The 19,174-nt window shown below is 48.0% G+C and overlaps 1 protein-coding gene across 6 annotated transcripts in view; it reads left to right on the top strand.

The window, feature by feature from the left end:
• Positions 1 to 19,174, top strand: part of HCN4 (hyperpolarization activated cyclic nucleotide gated potassium channel 4) — a 151,232-nt gene that overhangs the window by 116,937 nt on the left and 15,121 nt on the right. For all 6 annotated transcript variants that reach the window (XR_010834150.1, XM_067003709.1, XM_048081409.2 and 3 more), the window contains 3 exons: positions 9,570 to 9,716; positions 11,801 to 12,041; positions 14,000 to 14,164. Coding sequence is in view for 5 of the 6 variants with exons in the window: in XM_067003709.1 (XP_066859810.1) it covers positions 9,570 to 9,716; positions 11,801 to 12,041; positions 14,000 to 14,164 (553 nt within the window). In the remaining variant the exon portion in view is untranslated. The remainder of the gene's footprint in view (positions 1 to 9,569; positions 9,717 to 11,800; positions 12,042 to 13,999; positions 14,165 to 19,174) is intronic.

Here is a 19,174-nt window from a genome sequence, read left to right as displayed (position 1 = left end):
GGGCATCCTGCAGAGAGGCTCGGCTCTCCTGCGTTATCTGCTCAGGTACATGCAGAAGAATGACTGATGACAAGTAGGAATTGCTGCTGTCAGCATTGCAGAGCCCAGCAAAGCTGTAATCTCTTCTGCCAGAGCCTCATCTCTGCTCAAGATCTGTCTGCTACACTGGTGTTCTCTCAAGCTCTCTGTTCTCCATATTCATTCCCCTGCTCAGTCTATCCAGTGCCTGTTGTTCTTAAAGTACAGATTGAAACTGGGTAGATACTTACATATTACAGTGTTATTCTGAAGAAGCACCTGCTGCAGCACAATTGCAAGGGGTAACGTTACAGAGAGAAGCGCTTTCCAAATCCTGCAGACGCACTACTGACATCATCTCACAGTTCCTGATACAGCCCTGTTAAACCGCCAGCACCCTCCTTCCTGCCACAGACTCATCCTATTCTCTGGCTGTCCACGCCAAAAGGCACTTTGCTGTCCAACTCTCAGTGTTTCAGTCCTTCTGTCATTGGCCTGAACTCAGCAAAGAGGGTTTTGATACTGGTAATTGGAGAAAATGTAATAACTGTAAAGGCTGAAGCATACTGCCTGGAAAGTACAATCGTTGTTGGAGGACAAAGCAGATGTTAGACCAATATTCGTCAGGGCAGAAGTGGGAGACTCTTGTCAGGCAACAGCTTGAACCAAGTGGTATTGTGTGGTCCTTTCCACAGCATCTCTGTGGCACAGTACGGGTCAGGGTGATCTCAGCGTACTGGCTTGATGCCACTGGCCAGAGGTGATGGTCTTCATCCCTCAGACTGTCAGGCACAACTCCTCTCCCCAGAGAGCCACGCTAAGTCTGCAGCATGAGTTACTCCCATGAGAATGGAGGCAGTTTGGGGACTGGATCAGCCCTGCGGACTGAAGTTCAGTGCTCCAAAAACTGATAGAGCCAGAAGAGCACACACTGCCGTTGTGCCTCACTGCTACAGAGGGGGCTGGGAAGCCATCTCCTGGGCTTGGGCAGGCCTTGCCCTTCCTTGGAGACCAGCAGGACAGAGTTTTATTACACAGCAGGTTTAAGAAGTGATTTTTTTCTCCTGGTATGTAATTAAACTGTGCAACTTACTGCTACAGGGTGCTGCGGAGGCCCAAAGTTTAATGAGCCTTGGAATATTTAAATAAATTCATACAAGTAAAATCTTTCAAGTGTTACTGAATACTAAGATGCAGCCATAACCCCTGGCAGCGGGTATCCCTCATCCTCTTTTGTCAGAAGCTAGGAGGGTATGGCCAGGAGCTGGGCTGCCCTACGCCTCGTTTGTTCTTTCTCCTCTTCCTCAAGGCATCTGAAACTGCCAGAGACAACACAGGCGAGAGGAGCCCTCAGCTCACCCTTTTTGTGTTTTTAGGCTGTTGGACTATGCAGTTTTCTGAATGGGCTCCAAATGAATGTGTGCATAGAATTTGGTGCAGAGATCCTAGCTGGAGTCCTGGACAGAGCATAATCACATTAGCCTGGCAGCAAGCCTTTGCTGATTAGCCCTCTTCCCTCCCCTCTAAGCAGAGCTAATTAACCCAAGCGCAGCACTGCACCGAAGCTGTATTAATTCTTGTGGCTCCAGGGTTGGTTTAGCCAGTGCTACCTTGGGGATGACACAGCGCAGATGTATGAAGATAACTCATGTCAGCTGCTCTGCTGGTGTGGAGTTGGGCAAAGACTTCTGCTGTTCCTGCACACACTCCGTCAGATGGGAGTTTTCTTGTTCATTACCAGCCTGGACAGGATTTGTAGTGTTATTCCCAAGACAATAGGTCACCAGCATCGGTGGTTCCTCAGGTGGTAGTCACAGTTTCTTTGAGTCCAAAGGGGCAAGAGTCCCCTCAGCTAGTGTCTCAGTTTTGGATGGTGGGAAGGCTGCAGAACTCCCTGACGCTTGTGGTAGTGTGTGTAAAGGAGAGGCTCAGGAGTGTGTAGCACGCCAGAAATTGAAGGTGTCTGGAAAATTTAATCAAATGCAAAATTTAATCAAATTTCCTAATTGGAAAAAAGTTTGGAGAGCCCTGCTTTATCCTGTTATGGTTGTACTAGTTGCGTATTACCTCAAGGCTGCTCAGAGATGGCCTGAGAACTGTTATGTCCCATGCTACCATCAATCAAAGCATTTGGGATAGATAATAAGGCTTATAAATGATGTGCTTTACTGACTGCGTCTAGCTGCGAGGGCTGCTGATGTGTTCTGGGCTCAGTGTCTCAGGCAGTGCCTCCAGGTAGGTTCTTCTGTAAACAGGGCTGGGTTTTCTGGCAGCTGTTCAGGCCAGGGTCAGCAAGGGGAAGGAGTAAGCTTGGATGCAGCTCAGGATACCAGTACGGGTCCAGCTTCCCCCGTCACGGTAAAGAGTAGATGGAATAGCAAGGGGTCCTTATCCCCACCTTCTTTGCCAAATTTGCAACCTGGTGTAAGTTGGCCCTCCTTTGGACCAGGTGACCTCCAGGGGTCCCTTCCAGCTTACATTGTTCTTTGTGGCGCAGAGTCCCTGATTGCTTCAGGCACCAAGCAGTCAAGATTTGGTGAGAATGGCTGGCTCTGGATTGTGCATCCAGTGCTGCAAGACAGCCCTCCTCTTAGGGATACCACATCCACCTTGATTTAAGAAGAATGTTTGTAAAAAATAGTCAATAGAGTGGTGCCAATAATAGTTCATTCAGTTCAGGGACTCAACTGGAAAATCAGAAGTTTGTGTCAATTGTTTTAAGGTTATTTAATCCTTTTCATAAAAGAATCCTGGGTTGATTAAGAAACGTGGAAATGCTTTCTGAATGAAAACCCAATGGTTTCTTTTAAAAACATCTTGCAGTGGAAACTGCCTTCCCTTTATGGCTGTAACTCAACTGGGATCAAGTAGTTTTTTGGTTCTGCAGAAGAATATTTCACAGTGAACTTCCTTTTTCTTGAAAGTGTTTACCCAAGCCTTACTAAGAGAAGCTGTAAAACATCTTCTAGATACCTGTGCAGTGGTGATCAGTCGGCACGAAGCAGGCAGTTCAGTGCCCAAGTGGGAGCATGTCCATCGTAGAGGCAGCAGCGCCCATACGGAGCGTGTGGCTGGGTGAGGGGGATGAAGTGCCGGCGTACAGGCAGTGCCCTCTCCATGCTCAGCAGGCAAAGGAAGGATTTATTGACATTTCCATGTCTTTGCAGCACATCTTCACAGAAGGAAAAACGAAGCTGCCATGTAGTTTTGCTTTCTGTCAGCAGGTTTACGTAGAGGATTGGTCTTGGTTTGCTGTAACAGAGATACAGTAATTAGAGCTAAGATTTTGACATCTTATTTCTGAGAGTAGAAACCAGACAAATAGTTTTATTCTTTAAGCAATGTCAAGCACAGCCTGGTCTGAGTGGTGTGTTCGTGCACGCACGAACACTGTGTGTTGTCACAGAAAGTGCTCTTGCCTCAGCAGTTCTTTGTATCCCAGTGTGGGATTTCAAACTTCATTATCAGTTTTGAAATTCATTTTGGCACTTGAACTGTAAATAAAAAAAGTAAATACATCATAACACGAAGAGCTAAGCCTCCCTGCTGAGCCACCTCTCCTGGCAAAAGGCTGCTCCCGGCAATACTGATTTCAAGCTCACAGACTCACTCTTCCCTTCTCCACATCTCTGGCCTTTGTCTGCTGGCAGATTTTACCTCATCTCTCTTGTCTTGCTCTCCTGATGAAAGTAATGTTGATTTCTTTTTTCCCGTCACATTTCCAGATAGGTGGATCCTGTGACATGGCCTGACATCTCCAAAATATCCTGTTCCACAGTGCTTGATGAATAATAAAAGATTCCTTGACCAAGTCCAAAAGTGCATGGTGCAGGGCGATATGCTTGTGCTAGGATGTGGCGCAGCGAGGCGTTCTACAGCGAGGCATTCTCCTCAGGTGCCTTTCCCAGGCTGGAGCTGGTTGTGGAAAACGAGCTTTTTCCACGGCCATGATGTTAGGTTTGTACGCAGTACCTTGCCACGGTGCACAGGCTTACACCTTAAGGCTGAGCACCTGTGAAAGCCGACAAACAGGGCGTTGCCACAGCATTTAAATGCAAGCAGGTTGGTCCCGAGGTGCTTGGATCCGATTTCCTAGGACCGCTGAAGTTCTCAGACGTTTCCAATGCTTGCAGCAAAGCAAGGCCGTGTCCCCCGGCAGTGTGACTGCTGGCTCAGTGCTACTTGCTGAACGGCTCTGTCCCCGTGCTGGGATTCCCTGGCTTGTGCTGGGGCCACTGCAGCAATGCAGCCGATGGGAGGAAGTAAACAACTGTTTCATCCATCAGGCTCGTAATTGACCCTACTCAGTCTGTTGACATATCACAGCCCAGAAATGGGATTGTCTGAAGCATAATCCGTGCCTGAATAGGTACTGATTACCAGCAAGGGGAGGCAGCAACAGCGGCTCATCATTGCAGCCATCCTCAGTATAATCAATGTTGTATAGAAACTGGAAAAAAAGCTCCAAGAATTTCCTGCTGGAGTCTGTGGTATTCGTAACAGAGCAAAAGGCAGAGAGCCTGATTCTACCTAAGATAATTTCTGAAGGTATCACTGCAGTGAAGCTAAAAGCTTTCCATGTATTTCAGCATGTAACATGCAGTACCTGAAAATCATCCTCCTGTAGCAAACTGAGCTGGTGCTGCACTGCAAAAATTAACCCAGTGTTTGGAAGGGCTCAGACCCAGGACAGCACATAAAGCTTCTTGCAGAATGAAGACTGGATCTAGAGAAAGCGACCGAACAGCGTCCAAAGCTGAAGAGTAGACAGACGTCAGTTTAAATTTAGCCCATTATCAGTAAACAAAAGCAACACTGATAGTATTTGGTGCTGTGCTAGATGTGGTCTGAGCTGTTCCGGTTGAATTGGCACTGGGATAACCACTGATTACTAAACACCTTGCTACAACTAGCAATGATACTCCCCATAGCCACTCCCCCTGGCTGTCCTTCCGCTTCCTTGTTCACTTAGAGTTTTCTCTGGTCCCTCTGAGAATGGAATCCTACAGAATCCTGCAGAATCCTGCAGCCTCATCCCTAACACCATCCTCCTGCTGCATGCGGGCTGGAGGACATGGAAAGGACAGCATATGCCTTCATACAGCGCCCCTCAGTCACTTTCCCATCACTATGGACAGCATGGACCTGTGCACATTGCGTTTTATGAATTTCTGTGTTCTTGTTGGAAAACAGCAGGACTGTGCTCAGGAGCATGAGTGTGTATGTCAAGCCAACTACATTCCTAAGTGTTGGCAGGTCAAAATGTGACAGCCTGCACCAGGTACAGACAAACTATCAGGGACAGAGCAAACTTCTATGGGCTAGGACTGATACTAAATATGCTCCAAGCTCTGAAAAGGGAAACCAGGAAAGATTGCACCAGCAGTGTTGGCGTGATGTTATTGTGTTACAAAAGTTCCGTTTTCTTCCTCTCTTTCTCCTCATTGGACTTCAGGAGAATGTACCTCGACTACACTGAGTAGATCTCCTGGTCACAGAACAAATCTGTGAGGGATTTGGAAGGGAGGGAATATAAATGGCGTAGAAGACAAAAAACAGAACTCAGCATTTATTAGTTTTTGATGATTACTAAATGCTGGGGAGTTGACATTGCAGCACTGTTTTACTCCTAATCATATGTCAGATAAAATAAACAAAGATGCAACTGTGTCCCATCAAGACACTCCATCCAGTGAATCTTGTCATTTGATCTTTGCCCTTATGAAGCACAAATCCACTTAAGAGATCCACAGCATCATCCATCATAGCTCCTTCCATGTATCTTAATACAGTCTCACAGTATGTATACTGCCATTCCCGTACAGCATTCAAAATGCTGTCAGAGCATCAGAACGTTTCACTTAATTGAAGATGCATTACTCTGCTCGATTCTCCTCTTCTTACGAGAGTGCATCTCTGTTGATCTGCAGGAAGTTTGGATGTGGAGACTGTGAGTGAGATTAAAGTCTTCCCCACAGCTGCCTCAGCCTATTTCTGGAAGGATGCAAGTAATACAGCTCTGTATAGGAAATGTATATTTATCTTCAGGTAAAGGGCAACTAGCATCCCAGGTACTTTGGTTGCAGTAGGTTACGTGTGCGTGCCCGTGTTGGTGAGCATACTGTGAAAGCGTGTGTGTTTGAATTAACTGAGTTGCAAAAATGGAAATCGACATTTCTGTGCAGCTCTGCAGAGTGATGTCTGTGGACCAAAGAGGACTCAGAGAGGTGTCTGTGCCAGGGCTGGGGTGCAAGCAGCTCTTCTCAAATGCAGGATCTTTTTTACGTTCAGAAGTAGGGCAAGGAAGTAGTCCAGCTTTTCCAGACAGTGATTTATTACTGCTAAAGGAGGACTCATGACAGAGATCGAGGGTATGAAAGGAGTTAAAAATATTTTGTTCTCTTTGGAATGTGAGTGATGTGAGCTTTGCTGGAAGGGAGGGGAATGGGGAGACAACTAGGGAAAGCAGCAGGTTCTAGAAGGAAAAATACTCATTTAAATGGTTCCCTTTTGATATATTAATGCCTTCTTCAAGGGCTTATTCGAGGAAAAACAGACTTAAAGAAAATGAGTTAGGATTTAAATTGACTGAATTGTCTTCAGAGAGATTTAAATAATTCCTAAATGAGTCTTTCCATTTGAACTCAGAGAGGCCACGAATCTCTGCACAGGTCCTCCAAGCACAGGTCAGACTGAGGATGTGGAGACAGGAGGGCTGGAATGCAAGGGAGAAGGGAGGCAAAAGGGGGCTGTCAGGCTACGGCTGGCCACATCTGAAAGGCACCCGACAGGGCACCAACTCCATGGGCGTCAAGCAGCTTTAGAGACGGCCAGGTCTGCACCACCTGAGGGCCTCGGTTAATATCCATGCACTCTGACAGTCATGCTCGCCACAGCCACCATCAGCCCCTGACTTAGTCCCATCCCCACGCGTTGCTGGTGTCCTTGGGAGTGATCTTGTCTGGAGCTGAGGAGTGATACGTACTGCCCACCATGGACTGAAAGGTCCTCCCTCCTGCAGGTTTTTTTTCATCACACACAGAGAGAAGGGGCTGATGCTCTCATCTGCGAGCAGCTCTGCAGCACTCCATCTCTACATGCAGGAGAGCTCAAAAACTCTCCACCTGGCATGGGTGAGGGGAAGTGGCACTACCAAAGGCAGGAGAGCCAAGATACCTCCTTCTTGTTAACTGTGATTTCTTGTTCTACAATTTTCTTTTTTAACCGTGTTTTTAATTTGTAATCTGAAGCAGAACGTTTCATTCCAGTGAAGTAAATTTGTCCTGCTTTTACTCTGAGCCGTATCTGGGGACAGTGACTGTAGGAGAATCTGACAAGTCCCATAGACTTTGCAGAGCCATAATTTATTGCTCTTTGTTACAAAGCAATAAATCCGTATACAGTAGTGAGTAAGCAGAGTCCAATTCTCCCCATCCAACCTGTGCTTGTGAATTTGAAAAGTTAGGGATATTTTTCCTGAGAAGCAAAGGTCATCTGGAGATTGACAGCAAGTGCTTATGGTGGGAAGAGGGGTAGCGGGCTGGTGGCTGGCAGCAGGTGATGAGTGGCGTCTTGTGACATGGGGCACACTCAAAGGTGTCACCTGGAGCTCTGACCAGTGAGTCTCTGTGATGGAACCTGTGTTGTGGTGCATTTGCTGTATGGTGGACAGGGTCTGATACAGGACACTGGACTAAAACTGAGTCTGAAGTGATATTTTTGGCAAGTAATTTACTGAACAAAAACACAGCATAAAAACAAACAGAGCTGTTTGTAGATTCAAGATAAATTTCATAAACCTGAGTCAGCAAAAGCTGAAGCCCTTTCCATAGTGCATATCCTGCATGTCCTGCATCTGATTCACCAGTCCCATGGATGCCCCAGGTGCCGTGATACATCTCCAGAGGCAGCACACATCTCTGCTTCACCATCTGAGCCAAGCTCTTACACTTTGTGCATTTAAGAGCACAGCCTGCAACATCCACGACTGGCTCAGACCAGTGAGTTCTCCCCACAGGAACTGCTGGTTTCTGCTGCCTTTGCCACCCCCATTCAGGAGCTGCAGACTGCAGCGCCCAGCACAGCCCGCTGCAGCTTTCTGCCAGTCTCTACAGAACTTCAGCAATCCAAATTAAAAAGTGCGGCGTTCATTGCCAATTCACCACCTGGCTCCCCGTGGGGAGGTGGTGACTCGCTTGACTTTGATCATGCTGTAGTGATCATGAATATTTACAGCCAGCTCCTCTGCTGCAAGCTACAGACAAAAAGCTCTGGAAATGCCAGGAAACCCCGAGTGTCCCCTCTGCCACCTTGGCTTCTCCGAGTAATTCCTTCTCCTCTCTGGTGCAAATCAAGTTGTTAGCATGCAAGGCAGTGCCAGCACAGACTGTACTGAGAGCTGAGTGACACTGGTGTGTGCAGGGGAGGTCTGTAATGAGCAGGAGTTCGGTAATTAGGCACTTCAGCACAAGCTGCAGTAAAGGGACATTCAGGGACAGATTTATAGGGGAAAAGAGGGGAAAGGGAGAAGGAAAGGGGGTGCGTGGTCCTCTTATCAGCATTATTTAGTGCAGTACATGCTCAGGATCATGCTTCGTGCTGCACACCGGGGGAGGGGGCATGACCAGCACACACACCTTGTCCCCGCAGGAGCTGCAGGGCAAGTGGGCACATTTACAACCCCTTGCCCTTGAAGAGGTGTCAGGTGCTGATAGAAAGCACCATTCATCCCCAAATACTGCTCTGGCATCAGGCAGCATGCCCTTGTATTTCCCTCTAAGTGACGTGATGGAAATGCAAATTGTTAGGCAAAAATACAGGTAGGTTCGACAGCACAAGTGCACGGGGCAGCAGGGGCCCAGAAAAGGTGAAAAAACCTGGACCTGTGCAGCTGTGAGTGGGAAACAAAGGTGCTCGGCCTCTTAGCTTGGTGGATGAGAACACAGAGGACAGGAGAAGCAGCCCATGGGTGCTGCAGCTTCATGCGAGTAACTGTCAGGTTTCTGCGCCTCCTTCTGTTTGCCTGTGACTGCACATCCATGGCAGGACTGCATTCTGCTGCTTGGTACGGCACCTGGGACAGTGGGATCCCCTGCTGGGCTGAGACACAGAGGTGCTACCCATCACTTACTGGTCTGGAGCCAAGCTGCCAGGACGTGTGCCTTGGCCTCCATTCTGCACGGACTTCTCACACCATTATTTGCTGAGCGGAGTGCCCTAGCCAGTTGCTCTTTACTCACATCAGTTTTATCTCTGTGTGTTAGTACCCAGGGAATGTGGAGTTATGTCCATGGTGTAACTGGCTGAGGGTAAGTTTAAGGATTAAAACCTTTGGCAGCTATTTGGGGAATATAATAAAGGTGTCTGCAAACTTCCCCTGTGTTCAGGCAATCGCTCTATCCTGCACCAGGTTTACCTACCTCGGCCAGCACAGCGTGGCATGAAGGAAGCAAGTATGGGGATCGTCTGGCACGTAGTTGTCCATGAGTGGGTGCCATTTACTGCATGTCCTGCTAACTCCTTCTCTTTCTCTTTCTCTCTCCCCTGTGCAGTACAAACAAGTGGAGCAGTATATGTCCTTCCACAAGCTCCCTGCGGATATGCGGCAGCGCATCCATGACTACTACGAGCACCGCTACCAGGGGAAGATGTTCGATGAGGAGAGCATCCTGGGAGAGCTGAGCGAGCCTCTCCGAGAGGTAAGGAGGGGCTGCAAATGGGCAGTGCGTGTTCTTACCATCCTTGGCAGCCGTGGAGCTCCCACTGTGCAGTGTCCTGTCCCTGTGGTTTGCAGAGGACACCGGAGGGCAATGAGCATGGTGGGAGGCCAGCTTCCCCATCAGCACTGGCTGTGTGTGTGCCCTAGTGCCCAGCAGAGACAGCACATCCATGCAAGCCCCATTTTAATTGGGGCTGTACCTGCTCCGGCACTGTGCCCAACTTTCTGCGAGGGCAGGGCCAAAAAGACCACAGTCCAGAGCTTGGCTGTGTCTCCATGTGAGATAGTTTCAATCAGAGGGAGTGACTGTCCTAGCCAGTCTGTCACGCTTTGAATCCTGTTAGGAAAAACTCCGCTTGCTTTCTGAGCCTGGCTAACCCCCGGTTGGCTGCATTGCACACAGGAGTGCCCATTGGCTGTTTGTGTCCTTCAGGGCACTGTTAGACCTCTCCAGCAGATTCTGGTGTGGATGTGGAGATGAATTTCGCTTTCTTCCTTGCATTGTTTGACTCTCCAGTCTCCTGCCCTTTTTCTTGGTACAACAGACATGACTATCTTCATCCAGCTGAGCTCTCCTTCCTTCAGTCACTCGTGTCCTTTATACCTATTTAAAGGTCTTTTACCTGCCTTGCACTGCAGAGCCAATACTGTGGATAAATACCTCATTTTTTTTGAGGCTGGCATGATGTTGCATATGATCTTGTGCCCATCAATTTGTCATACAAACGTTTGCACCATGTGGGTGCTCTGCAACAAGAGCAGACCTCCTCCCCATTCCTAAACAAGCCCTGCAGGAGAGCACTCTGAAAAGTGCCTTGCTATTGCCTCACACCTCTGCAGGTCCCTTCCCTCCCTAAACACACACCCCTCTGCCTGCTGTGGTGTCTCAGTAAGCCCCCACCTCTTGCTCCCTAATATAAAGCTGTGTTTCCTGTATTTATACACACTTCCCTCCAGTGTGCTGGCCTGATCTGTGCCCCATGCAGCCTAGGAACACAGGTTCTCCCCAGTGCCTGCCTCCACTACGGTACGCACAAGCACTGGAAGCAGTCTTCTTCCTGCCTTTCCCCTCCATAGGAGAGGGAAGAGCTGAGCATCTACCAGCAATATCTTAAAACTAGGTCTGCCGAAATCTAAAAGGGCAGTGCTGGAAGAGTTTCCCCCAACCCAGTGAGGAGGAGACAGATGCTTCCCCTGCCCTCCTTCTTCCTGCTCCAGTCATCCAGATCCTCCTTCACAGCTTGGCTGGGGAGCGTTTTGCTGGGGAGATGTACTCAGTATCACTTTCTGCTGCTTTCTGAGCCTGAGCTGGCATGGCACAGCAGCTCCTGTGCGACGGAAGGTGCTGTCATGCCCTCTAAGTGACACCAAGCCATAGGAAGAGCCACGGTCCCTGTCTGCTGTATGACAGCTGAACAGCTGAATTGGGCTTTCTTCATCTGAGGTTGATGAGGCAGCCCATGCCCCGGTGACTGGTGGGCACCTTTCCCTCCCTCCTCTTGACACTGTCCCCAGCTGCCCAGGATAATTATTTCTCTGAGCGCCTTGGCACTTTTGTGCTGTTTAATATCTCATTGTCAAGCAAGGGCAACAGAGAACGTAGGGCTGCCAAGGTGAGTTATAACGTTTTCCCAGAGAGGAGCCCTGGGCTTTTTCATACAGCGTTTCACCAGCACCACGCACCTCTCAAAATCCAAGGCTTTCTGCAGTAAGAGGTATATTTTATGTATTTGGCACAGTGGGGGGGTTCCTGTTTGGTCCCTGCTCGGAGAGAAAGCATATGAATGAAGGCAATGAAGCATGGTGTCAAGCTATCAGCTTCAGTTAGCACTGCTACGTGCTGTGTCCCGAGGCCCATTCCAGCCTGCACTGGGGGAGCCAGACAGAGAGGACAGCATTGTATTTTTTTTTTGACTTTTTAACATACACATCAAGTGGGGAAACTTCGTGGGTTATTAGATGCTGACTAAACGTATGTGTATGTCTTTTCTGCTCCCTGTCCCATGTTTTCTCCCTGCTTCCCTTCCCCCAACTCTCTCTCGTTTGTACTCACATTGTCATCAGGAAATCATCAACTTCAACTGCCGGAAGCTGGTTGCCTCGATGCCCCTCTTCGCCAATGCAGACCCCAACTTTGTGACATCCATGTTGACCAAGCTGCGGTTCGAGGTGTTCCAGCCCGGGGATTACATCATCCGCGAGGGCACCATTGGCAAGAAGATGTACTTCATCCAGCACGGAGTGGTGAGCGTCCTCACCAAAGGCAACAAGGAGACCAAGCTGGCAGATGGCTCCTACTTTGGAGGTGCGTGTTAATGAGTCACCCTTGCGTAGTGAGACCCACTGGTAGTGTTCATATTTTCCTTCACTTGTCATACACAGGTAGGGCAGAATGTAGAATTGATACCCCGTCACCTCCTCCACCCCCTGTCTCTGTTCATCTCACCTGTCCTGCAGCTTCCTATAAGTAAATTGTGCAATGAGTGGTGGCTGGGAATAGTGGGCAGTGTGGGAGTCTAGGCAATAAATAATAACAAAGTGGAGAAGGAAAACTTAGTTCTTGTAGTTTCATTTCCTTTTGCCCCAAGCAAACTGACAGATCTGTGAAGCTGAGAATCTAAAGGAAAAAAATGGAGCATTCTCAATTCTCCAAGCACATTTATAGTGTTGCCTACTCCTACTGCCTGGCATCCATCATATGAGGTACTGTATAAACATGGAGGAAAAAACATAGTCCATCATCTCCCCAGTCTGTGGCTCAGCAAAATGTCATGAAGGTCGGCAGGCAGGCATAATGTATCAGCAGCAGAGGCCTGGAACAGTGAAAGTAATACAAGGTCAGAAAACACCATAAGAGAAGATTTAGGATATTGCTTTTATGAGTAACACAGAAACTCTCGTGCTATCACAGCCCCACAGAGACCTCACTGACACCCCAAGACAGACAGTTCTCTGGTAGATGCACATTTCAGTACAAGCACTGAATGCATCATAATTAATCACCTACCAGGAGGGGTAGAATGAAACCTGACTTTCCTTCCTCTCTGTAAGAACCGTTCTCTATTAAAAAATCCCAATCTTGAATTTTCTACTCACTTCTTCTGTTATTTCCTGCAAAATAACATGTTTGCAGCTACCTGCTGGCTCTGGGGTACAGGGATTTTGTACATCACTAGCAAGTTGGGTCAGCTTTCCGGGATTTGGAGTTGGAGGGCTTGAGTCAGGATACCCTTACCTGACAGATTTGATTAAAATTGCCCATGAGATTCAATGCGTTTTAGATACCACACGCACAACTTCTCACACATTCAAAGACAGCACAGTTTCAGAGGCATCATTTCCCTAGGAAAGCAGCCTAAAACTCACAACCTTGTAGTGCTACTACACTGGCGCTTTGGAGTGCACCCAGAATAAATCCTGAGAGTGGTGCTGGTAGATTGACACCCAACAGCACAGAAAAGCATGCTGTGACCAGACCTTCTGCCTTTAGGTCACACCATCTGTCTTTAAGTGCCTGTCTTAGGTGCCCAGACTCTGTGTGTAATCAGTGGAAAAGCAGGACTCAGGAGCTCTCTGCTGAGTGCTCAAGGAGCGTCTGTGCCCAAATGAGGCATTTATGTTAGAGTCAAGGACTTTCTGTTCTGTAGCCAGCTGAGCAGCCTCTGAGAGTAGCTGACTGCAGTGTAAATACACCAAGAGTTAGTAAGCCACTAACTTGGCTTATCCTATCTGTAAGCTTGTGACATGTCTGCAAGTAACTTCCAACTGTCTTTGAACAGGCAAATGTTCTGGGTTTGAGGATCGCTGTTACTACCAGGCACCAAGGCCACAGGTCAGCACAGAGCCTTTATTGCAAATCTAAAGAGAGAATTAGCTTCAATGAGCGCACGGCATGACCTTCTGCTCCCAGTGCCCCTGAGGAGTTGGAGAAGGACAGCTTCTCCACTCTGAATGCACAAATGACATCTTTGATAATCCACCATAACAAAACTTGACTGGCTAATTAGATCAGCAGAATCCCTGAGGTGCAATTGTACATAGCAGCTGCCACAACTGAGCCCCCTGGTATTTTCTTGTTTAAATGTTCCTGCATATGGAGAACATTACCGCTGCTCATGCTTTCAAGGGGAAAGCAAGTAGAGTCTACCTGGAGAGGAGACTGGGTGGCAGGCAGGACTGCCCGTTGAATGGCAGTGCCAGGTTTTGTATGGCAGGGGTGGTGGTGTCTGTCCCCACATTCTCAGGCTGGGGTTTTCATTCCAGAAATTTGCCTGCTGACTCGCGGCCGGCGCACAGCCAGTGTGCGAGCTGATACCTACTGCCGGCTCTACTCCCTCTCGGTGGACAACTTCAACGAGGTGCTGGAAGAGTATCCCATGATGCGGCGAGCTTTTGAAACGGTGGCTCTTGACAGGCTGGACAGAATTGGTAAGTAGAAGATGTGAGGGTTTCCTTTCAACTACATGCTGCCCTGGCTTTCTGTGCCCAGACTTGGTCCTTTTGGTCCCTTGTTCTTTTGCTGGACTTGTGAACTGAAGGAGATCCTACCCAGTCTCTCCTTGTCTGGCTTCAGCTCCCACAAGAAGCCCGTTTATGATCAGTTAGAACCTCATCCTTCTCTCTCTGTCTCTCACATACATATTTCTGCCTGCTCCTGCTTCATTTGTTTCCATTTCCAAGAGGTCTCTTAAAGAACCAAGACCATTCTGACCCCATGAGAGCCATCCTGGGGAATTCTCTAGATTTTGAATTTTAGCTCAGAATGTGCAAGTACCCAGAGCCACCCAGGTTCAACGGAAAATAGGCCAGGCTGTGACCTCCCCTAGGTCCTGTGAGCAAACCTTAGTATTTCATTGAAATGTTCTGCAGCAGCAATCATCCCTCAGCATGGGGGCTCGGGTGTTTGTTGGAGGGTGGCCTGCGTTTTGCATGGATGCTGGTTGGGCTATGACTGAATGGGTTAGTGGTATTACTTTTTAAAAGACAAAAACTGGAGCCACATTGATGAGGAAGAGTCTTCTCTATCAAATGCAGACCATAATGTAGCTTTTTGGGACAGTTGTTTTTCTGGTCATAGTTCACAAACAGCTGGAAAAGCAGAAAGTGCTGTTGGGACAGGAAAGCTTGGAGTGCTTTCTTGTGTCTTGTGCAAAACCATCAGCAAAACACAGCCACAAAGCACCATCCAGCTGTCCACAAGAGTCCAATATATTCAGTAGAAACGGACACCAGACAGAACAAAGACATGGAACAATTGATAAAACACTTAACCTCACACAGCCCAGAGTAAACACAGGTAACCAAAGAGTATCATTGAATTGTAATAGCTCACAGTCACCCATGCCACGATGCTGTCCTGTCCTGCAGACATCACCTGTGCTGCAAACAGTTTTGTCTGATTAGAGGAGACCAGGTACCAGTCCTTGGTCACAACCAGAGGCATTTAACGTAGAGATTAAGTGACTTACACAAGGTCATGCAGGAAGTCTCTGCAGAGTTAAAGACTGAGCATCTCAGAGTGCCAGCCTAACTTCTTTAGTTTCTTATTATACATCACTTAACGCTGCACGCATTTTCATTGCTTTCCAGAATCAAAAAGGTCAGTGCAAGTCTTGAGTACAACGCAGAAAGCAAGGAGGATAATGGGGTGGGGGTGGCGGGGTAGGGAGGAAGCTGGCATCCCAGCAAGGGGTGCAGTGTCTCTGGGGCTTTTCATGCCAGGAACATTGTATTCTGTGCATCTCATTACCTGCTTCAGACCAGAAAGCGTGACCCCTGAAGAAAAGGTTATGAGCTAAATATGTAGAGTTTGGCCACTAATGAGGCCCTAGTGTAAGTGGCAACAGTCTCCTCACTTAGGTTATTTAAATTACACTGAACAATCTTCTAGAAAATGTAGTATCGAGCACAACCAGGGATGGGCCAGCTTGACTTTATCTCAAGTTCTTCATCTTCAGATGGTCAGTACTGCTCCACTTCCTAGCCTGGTGCTCTTTGTAACTGTATATACAGGTGGGCAGGGCATCGTGTGCGCTCCTTGTCCTTTGCTCTGTGTGCAGCCGCATGCACAGCCAAAATTCAAGGCAAATGTACACAGACTGCTTGTCAGCAGTGATGCCGAACTTTGAGGAGGTTCCCAAAACCACTGTGAAATTAGGTAAATCCTTGAGTGCTTAACCTGTAGTGATGTTACCAGAACCTGAGGGAGCTAGTTTGAAGCTAGCTGGTGTCTTCTCCTGCTGCAGTTCCTTGAGCTGCTGTGTAGACATAAGAGGATAAGAAGCTACTACTGATATTGCCCTGCAGCATTGCTTGTCTCAGTGTGAGGATCAGAGAACAGCACTTTACTGTTGAAGATCTTAGCTGTCGTCCTCACTCCCAGCCATCGGTACTGCCTGTAGTTGTACCACTGGTGGCAATCATCAGTCAGGCCAGATCCCTGGGTGTAAGGCCTGAAGGTGTGGGAGACAGGTTGCAGGTCAGAGAGCAGGATCGTGCTTGCTTAGTGGCTGCATCACAGGCATTCAGAGATCTGCAGTGATGTGCACACCAGCCAGTGCTCTGCCACTGGGATGGTGGCTGGACCAGCTGAATGCTGATTTCCTTTCGTTCCTTCCTGGAGTCAACTTGAAGGAGAGAGAATGCCTCACTGGTCGCCTTGCAGACAGCGTCTCCACATTAAAGAACTTCCCAGAGTTCCTCCACCTTTCTCACTCTGCTTTGCTGCTGTTTGAGAATGGATTGCAATCATTTCTCATACAGTGGCAGGACAGTGCTAGTCTCCCCATTATACAGAGTAATCTTAACCCAGAGCTACCCAGCTGTCCAGTTGTTGTTGATTTCAATGCGATAAACACTTGGGAGCCTTTCATGATGCAGATCAAAGCGAGTTGCCCAAAACTGCATTAATAATTGGTGTTCGGGCAGGGAATTTTACAGTGTAGGAACTGAGATGTGGGGAGGTAAAGCCAACCTGCTCAAGTTCACGCTGAGTCAGAGGCTACAGAGAATAAACTTTGCTGGTTCAACTCCTAATCCTCTAAGCCCAAGGCAGCGGTCCCTTTCCACAACTCCATCAGAATTGTGCCTGAACTATCCCTGTGATGTTACTCAAGTTTCCAAGGAACAACACTTAGACCATGAGTCAGACCACTCATCTGGGGCATTTCATTGCAAGCAGCCTTTTTGGCTTGTAGCTCCTTCCCATTTTCCGTGTGGAGGCATGCAGGAAAGGCTGGCAAAAGCCGGACAGGAACCTCCATGTCTGTGCAGCTGTGGGAAGTCTTCTTTGCAGTGATGGTCGAGGGGGAAAGCTGCTCCTCACAGCTCTGTTTTCTCAACCATCATAAAACACCTCATTTGTTTCTTCCCCTAGGAGAAATTCCCTTCCACATGCAGCTGCAAAATGTCAGTATAAGGTCAGAAGGTGGCACAGAGCTACTGGAATAACATGCCCCTTGGTGCAGAGCTCTGGCATTGTCCTCCCCTGCTTTTGCCATTCTGCTGACCAGAGCCAATATCAGTCCCTGCACCATAAAAAAGGCACAGACCTTTAGAGCCATACTCTGGAAAATCCTAGTGCTCTCCCTGTTTCCCTGGCAATCAGACTCAATAGCTGCCTATTCTCCAGCTTTATGTCCTCTACCATTGCAAAATAACATCCTCATAGTACCTTCCAGCCCTGTAGTGTGTAACATTATTTGGCTGGAATTTCTCAAAAGAGCCTAAGGGAGTTATGCCTGTCCTACTGGAATTGGCAGATCCCATGGAAATCCCTGCCTTTTATAAATAAGACATTTCTTCACCTTCCCCTGAAATGTGCGCCATCCAGAAGCAGCAGCACAGTAGCTGCGTAGCGGCACGTGACTGGTTAGGGAAGTCAGGAGCATTGCACCGAGCTGAGACTGACAGTAAGGGGATTGTTATAGGGGGCAGAGAGTAAAGGACAAAGGGCCAGAAGGGCCTGGTATGAACAGAAGAAGAACTGTATTTTTGGTTCATGCTGCATTCAGCTCAGGATCTGTACACAGGATGGAAGCAAGTGGGAGCCTCTTTCCAAGTCAGTGGTGCATTCACTAACTTCCTTCGAGCCAGCTGACAACACGTCCTTGAGAAGCCCAAGCCTCGCTGAATACACGAAGTGATTCAGAGGGCTCCATCACTGTCCTGGTACCAGGGTAGATCCATCCAGTATTCTGCGTGTGCAGTGAGGAATTGAGAGCAGGGAGAAAAATCTCAATCCATCCAGCCACAGGAGGGATGCTTACAGGATTAGCTGCTATGCAGAAGACTTGGAAAGTGTGGTCTGAGCTCGCCTCGATAGCAGAGAGACAGGATAAGAACGTAAGACCCTGTCCCTTGAACCACCAGGAGCAGTGCTGGTTGACTGGAGGTGCAATGAGGCATTCGCTTTGCAGAGCAAATGCAGTTTGAAAGCCAGTGGCTAGACAGAGGGCAAGGAGAGGGGCAGATGCACGCAGATCTGTGCCCCCCATCGCTTCCTGCTGGTAGCCTGGCGGTGCAGCGGCATGAAGGGCACAGCCCCCAGGAGCTGTCAGCTCCATTGATCGCTCTGGCAAAGAGCATGTTGGTGTATCCTCCTAACCTCTGTCGTTAATGGGAATTGATATTGGCATCCTGCCTGGGCCATGCATGGCTGGGGAAGAGGTTTCCCAGGTGTCTTGCACTTACAGAGCTCTTTAAAGACTGGAAGGGATTAGTCTCTGAGAATTGACTAAGGCTGGGATTCTGCAATGATTTGTGTCCCTTCTTAACTCTACTCTCTGAATAACTTCAGACTCTAAAGAACTCCTCAGGCTGCAGAAAATCACATGCACAGGTCTCCACAGGCTCAAAGCCTGAAGATTGAGACTCAAGGAAATCAGGCTGACCACTGATTAATAAAAATTTTACCACTGATTTAATTTCCCTCTTTTTCTTGTTCTTGACCAAGCTGTAAAATTCTTCCTAGTGTTTGTGTGTTGAAATGATTTGTTCGTTTCTCCAGTGAGTAATTCTTTGTCTGACAAGCGTTTGTGAACAGCCCCAGTTTGTGATGTGTCAGTTAGTTACGTAAATCGCAGGATTCTGTTCTCGCCTGGCTTTGAAACTGGATCTCGGTGACCGTTGAAGCTTAAAATTAGATTTTCACAAGTATTTGCACTTGTAAAACACAACCGCTCAAACGTTCACTGAAAGTAAATACAATACGGGTCGTGAATATTGTCAAATCAAAATTCACTGGTGCTTTCCAAAAATATTGGGGGACAATTATTTTCCATTGTTCACTGTGCTGTAATAAATACCATGAATGTCTGCCATGAGGTTGCTCACCATCCGTATCAAGGTCACCAGTGAGAGCTGAAAGAACATTTTGAAGGCAGGGAACGCTATGTTTTCAATTTCTTTGGGAATATTTTACACCAAATAGTTTGAAAT

The sequence above is a fragment of the Anser cygnoides genome, chromosome 11, assembly GCF_040182565.1.
Source record: "Anser cygnoides isolate HZ-2024a breed goose chromosome 11, Taihu_goose_T2T_genome, whole genome shotgun sequence".
Lineage (NCBI taxonomy): Eukaryota > Metazoa > Chordata > Aves > Anseriformes > Anatidae > Anser > Anser cygnoides.
The sequence above is the reverse complement of the archived record's forward strand: the minus strand, read 5'-3'. Positions and strand labels throughout refer to the sequence as shown.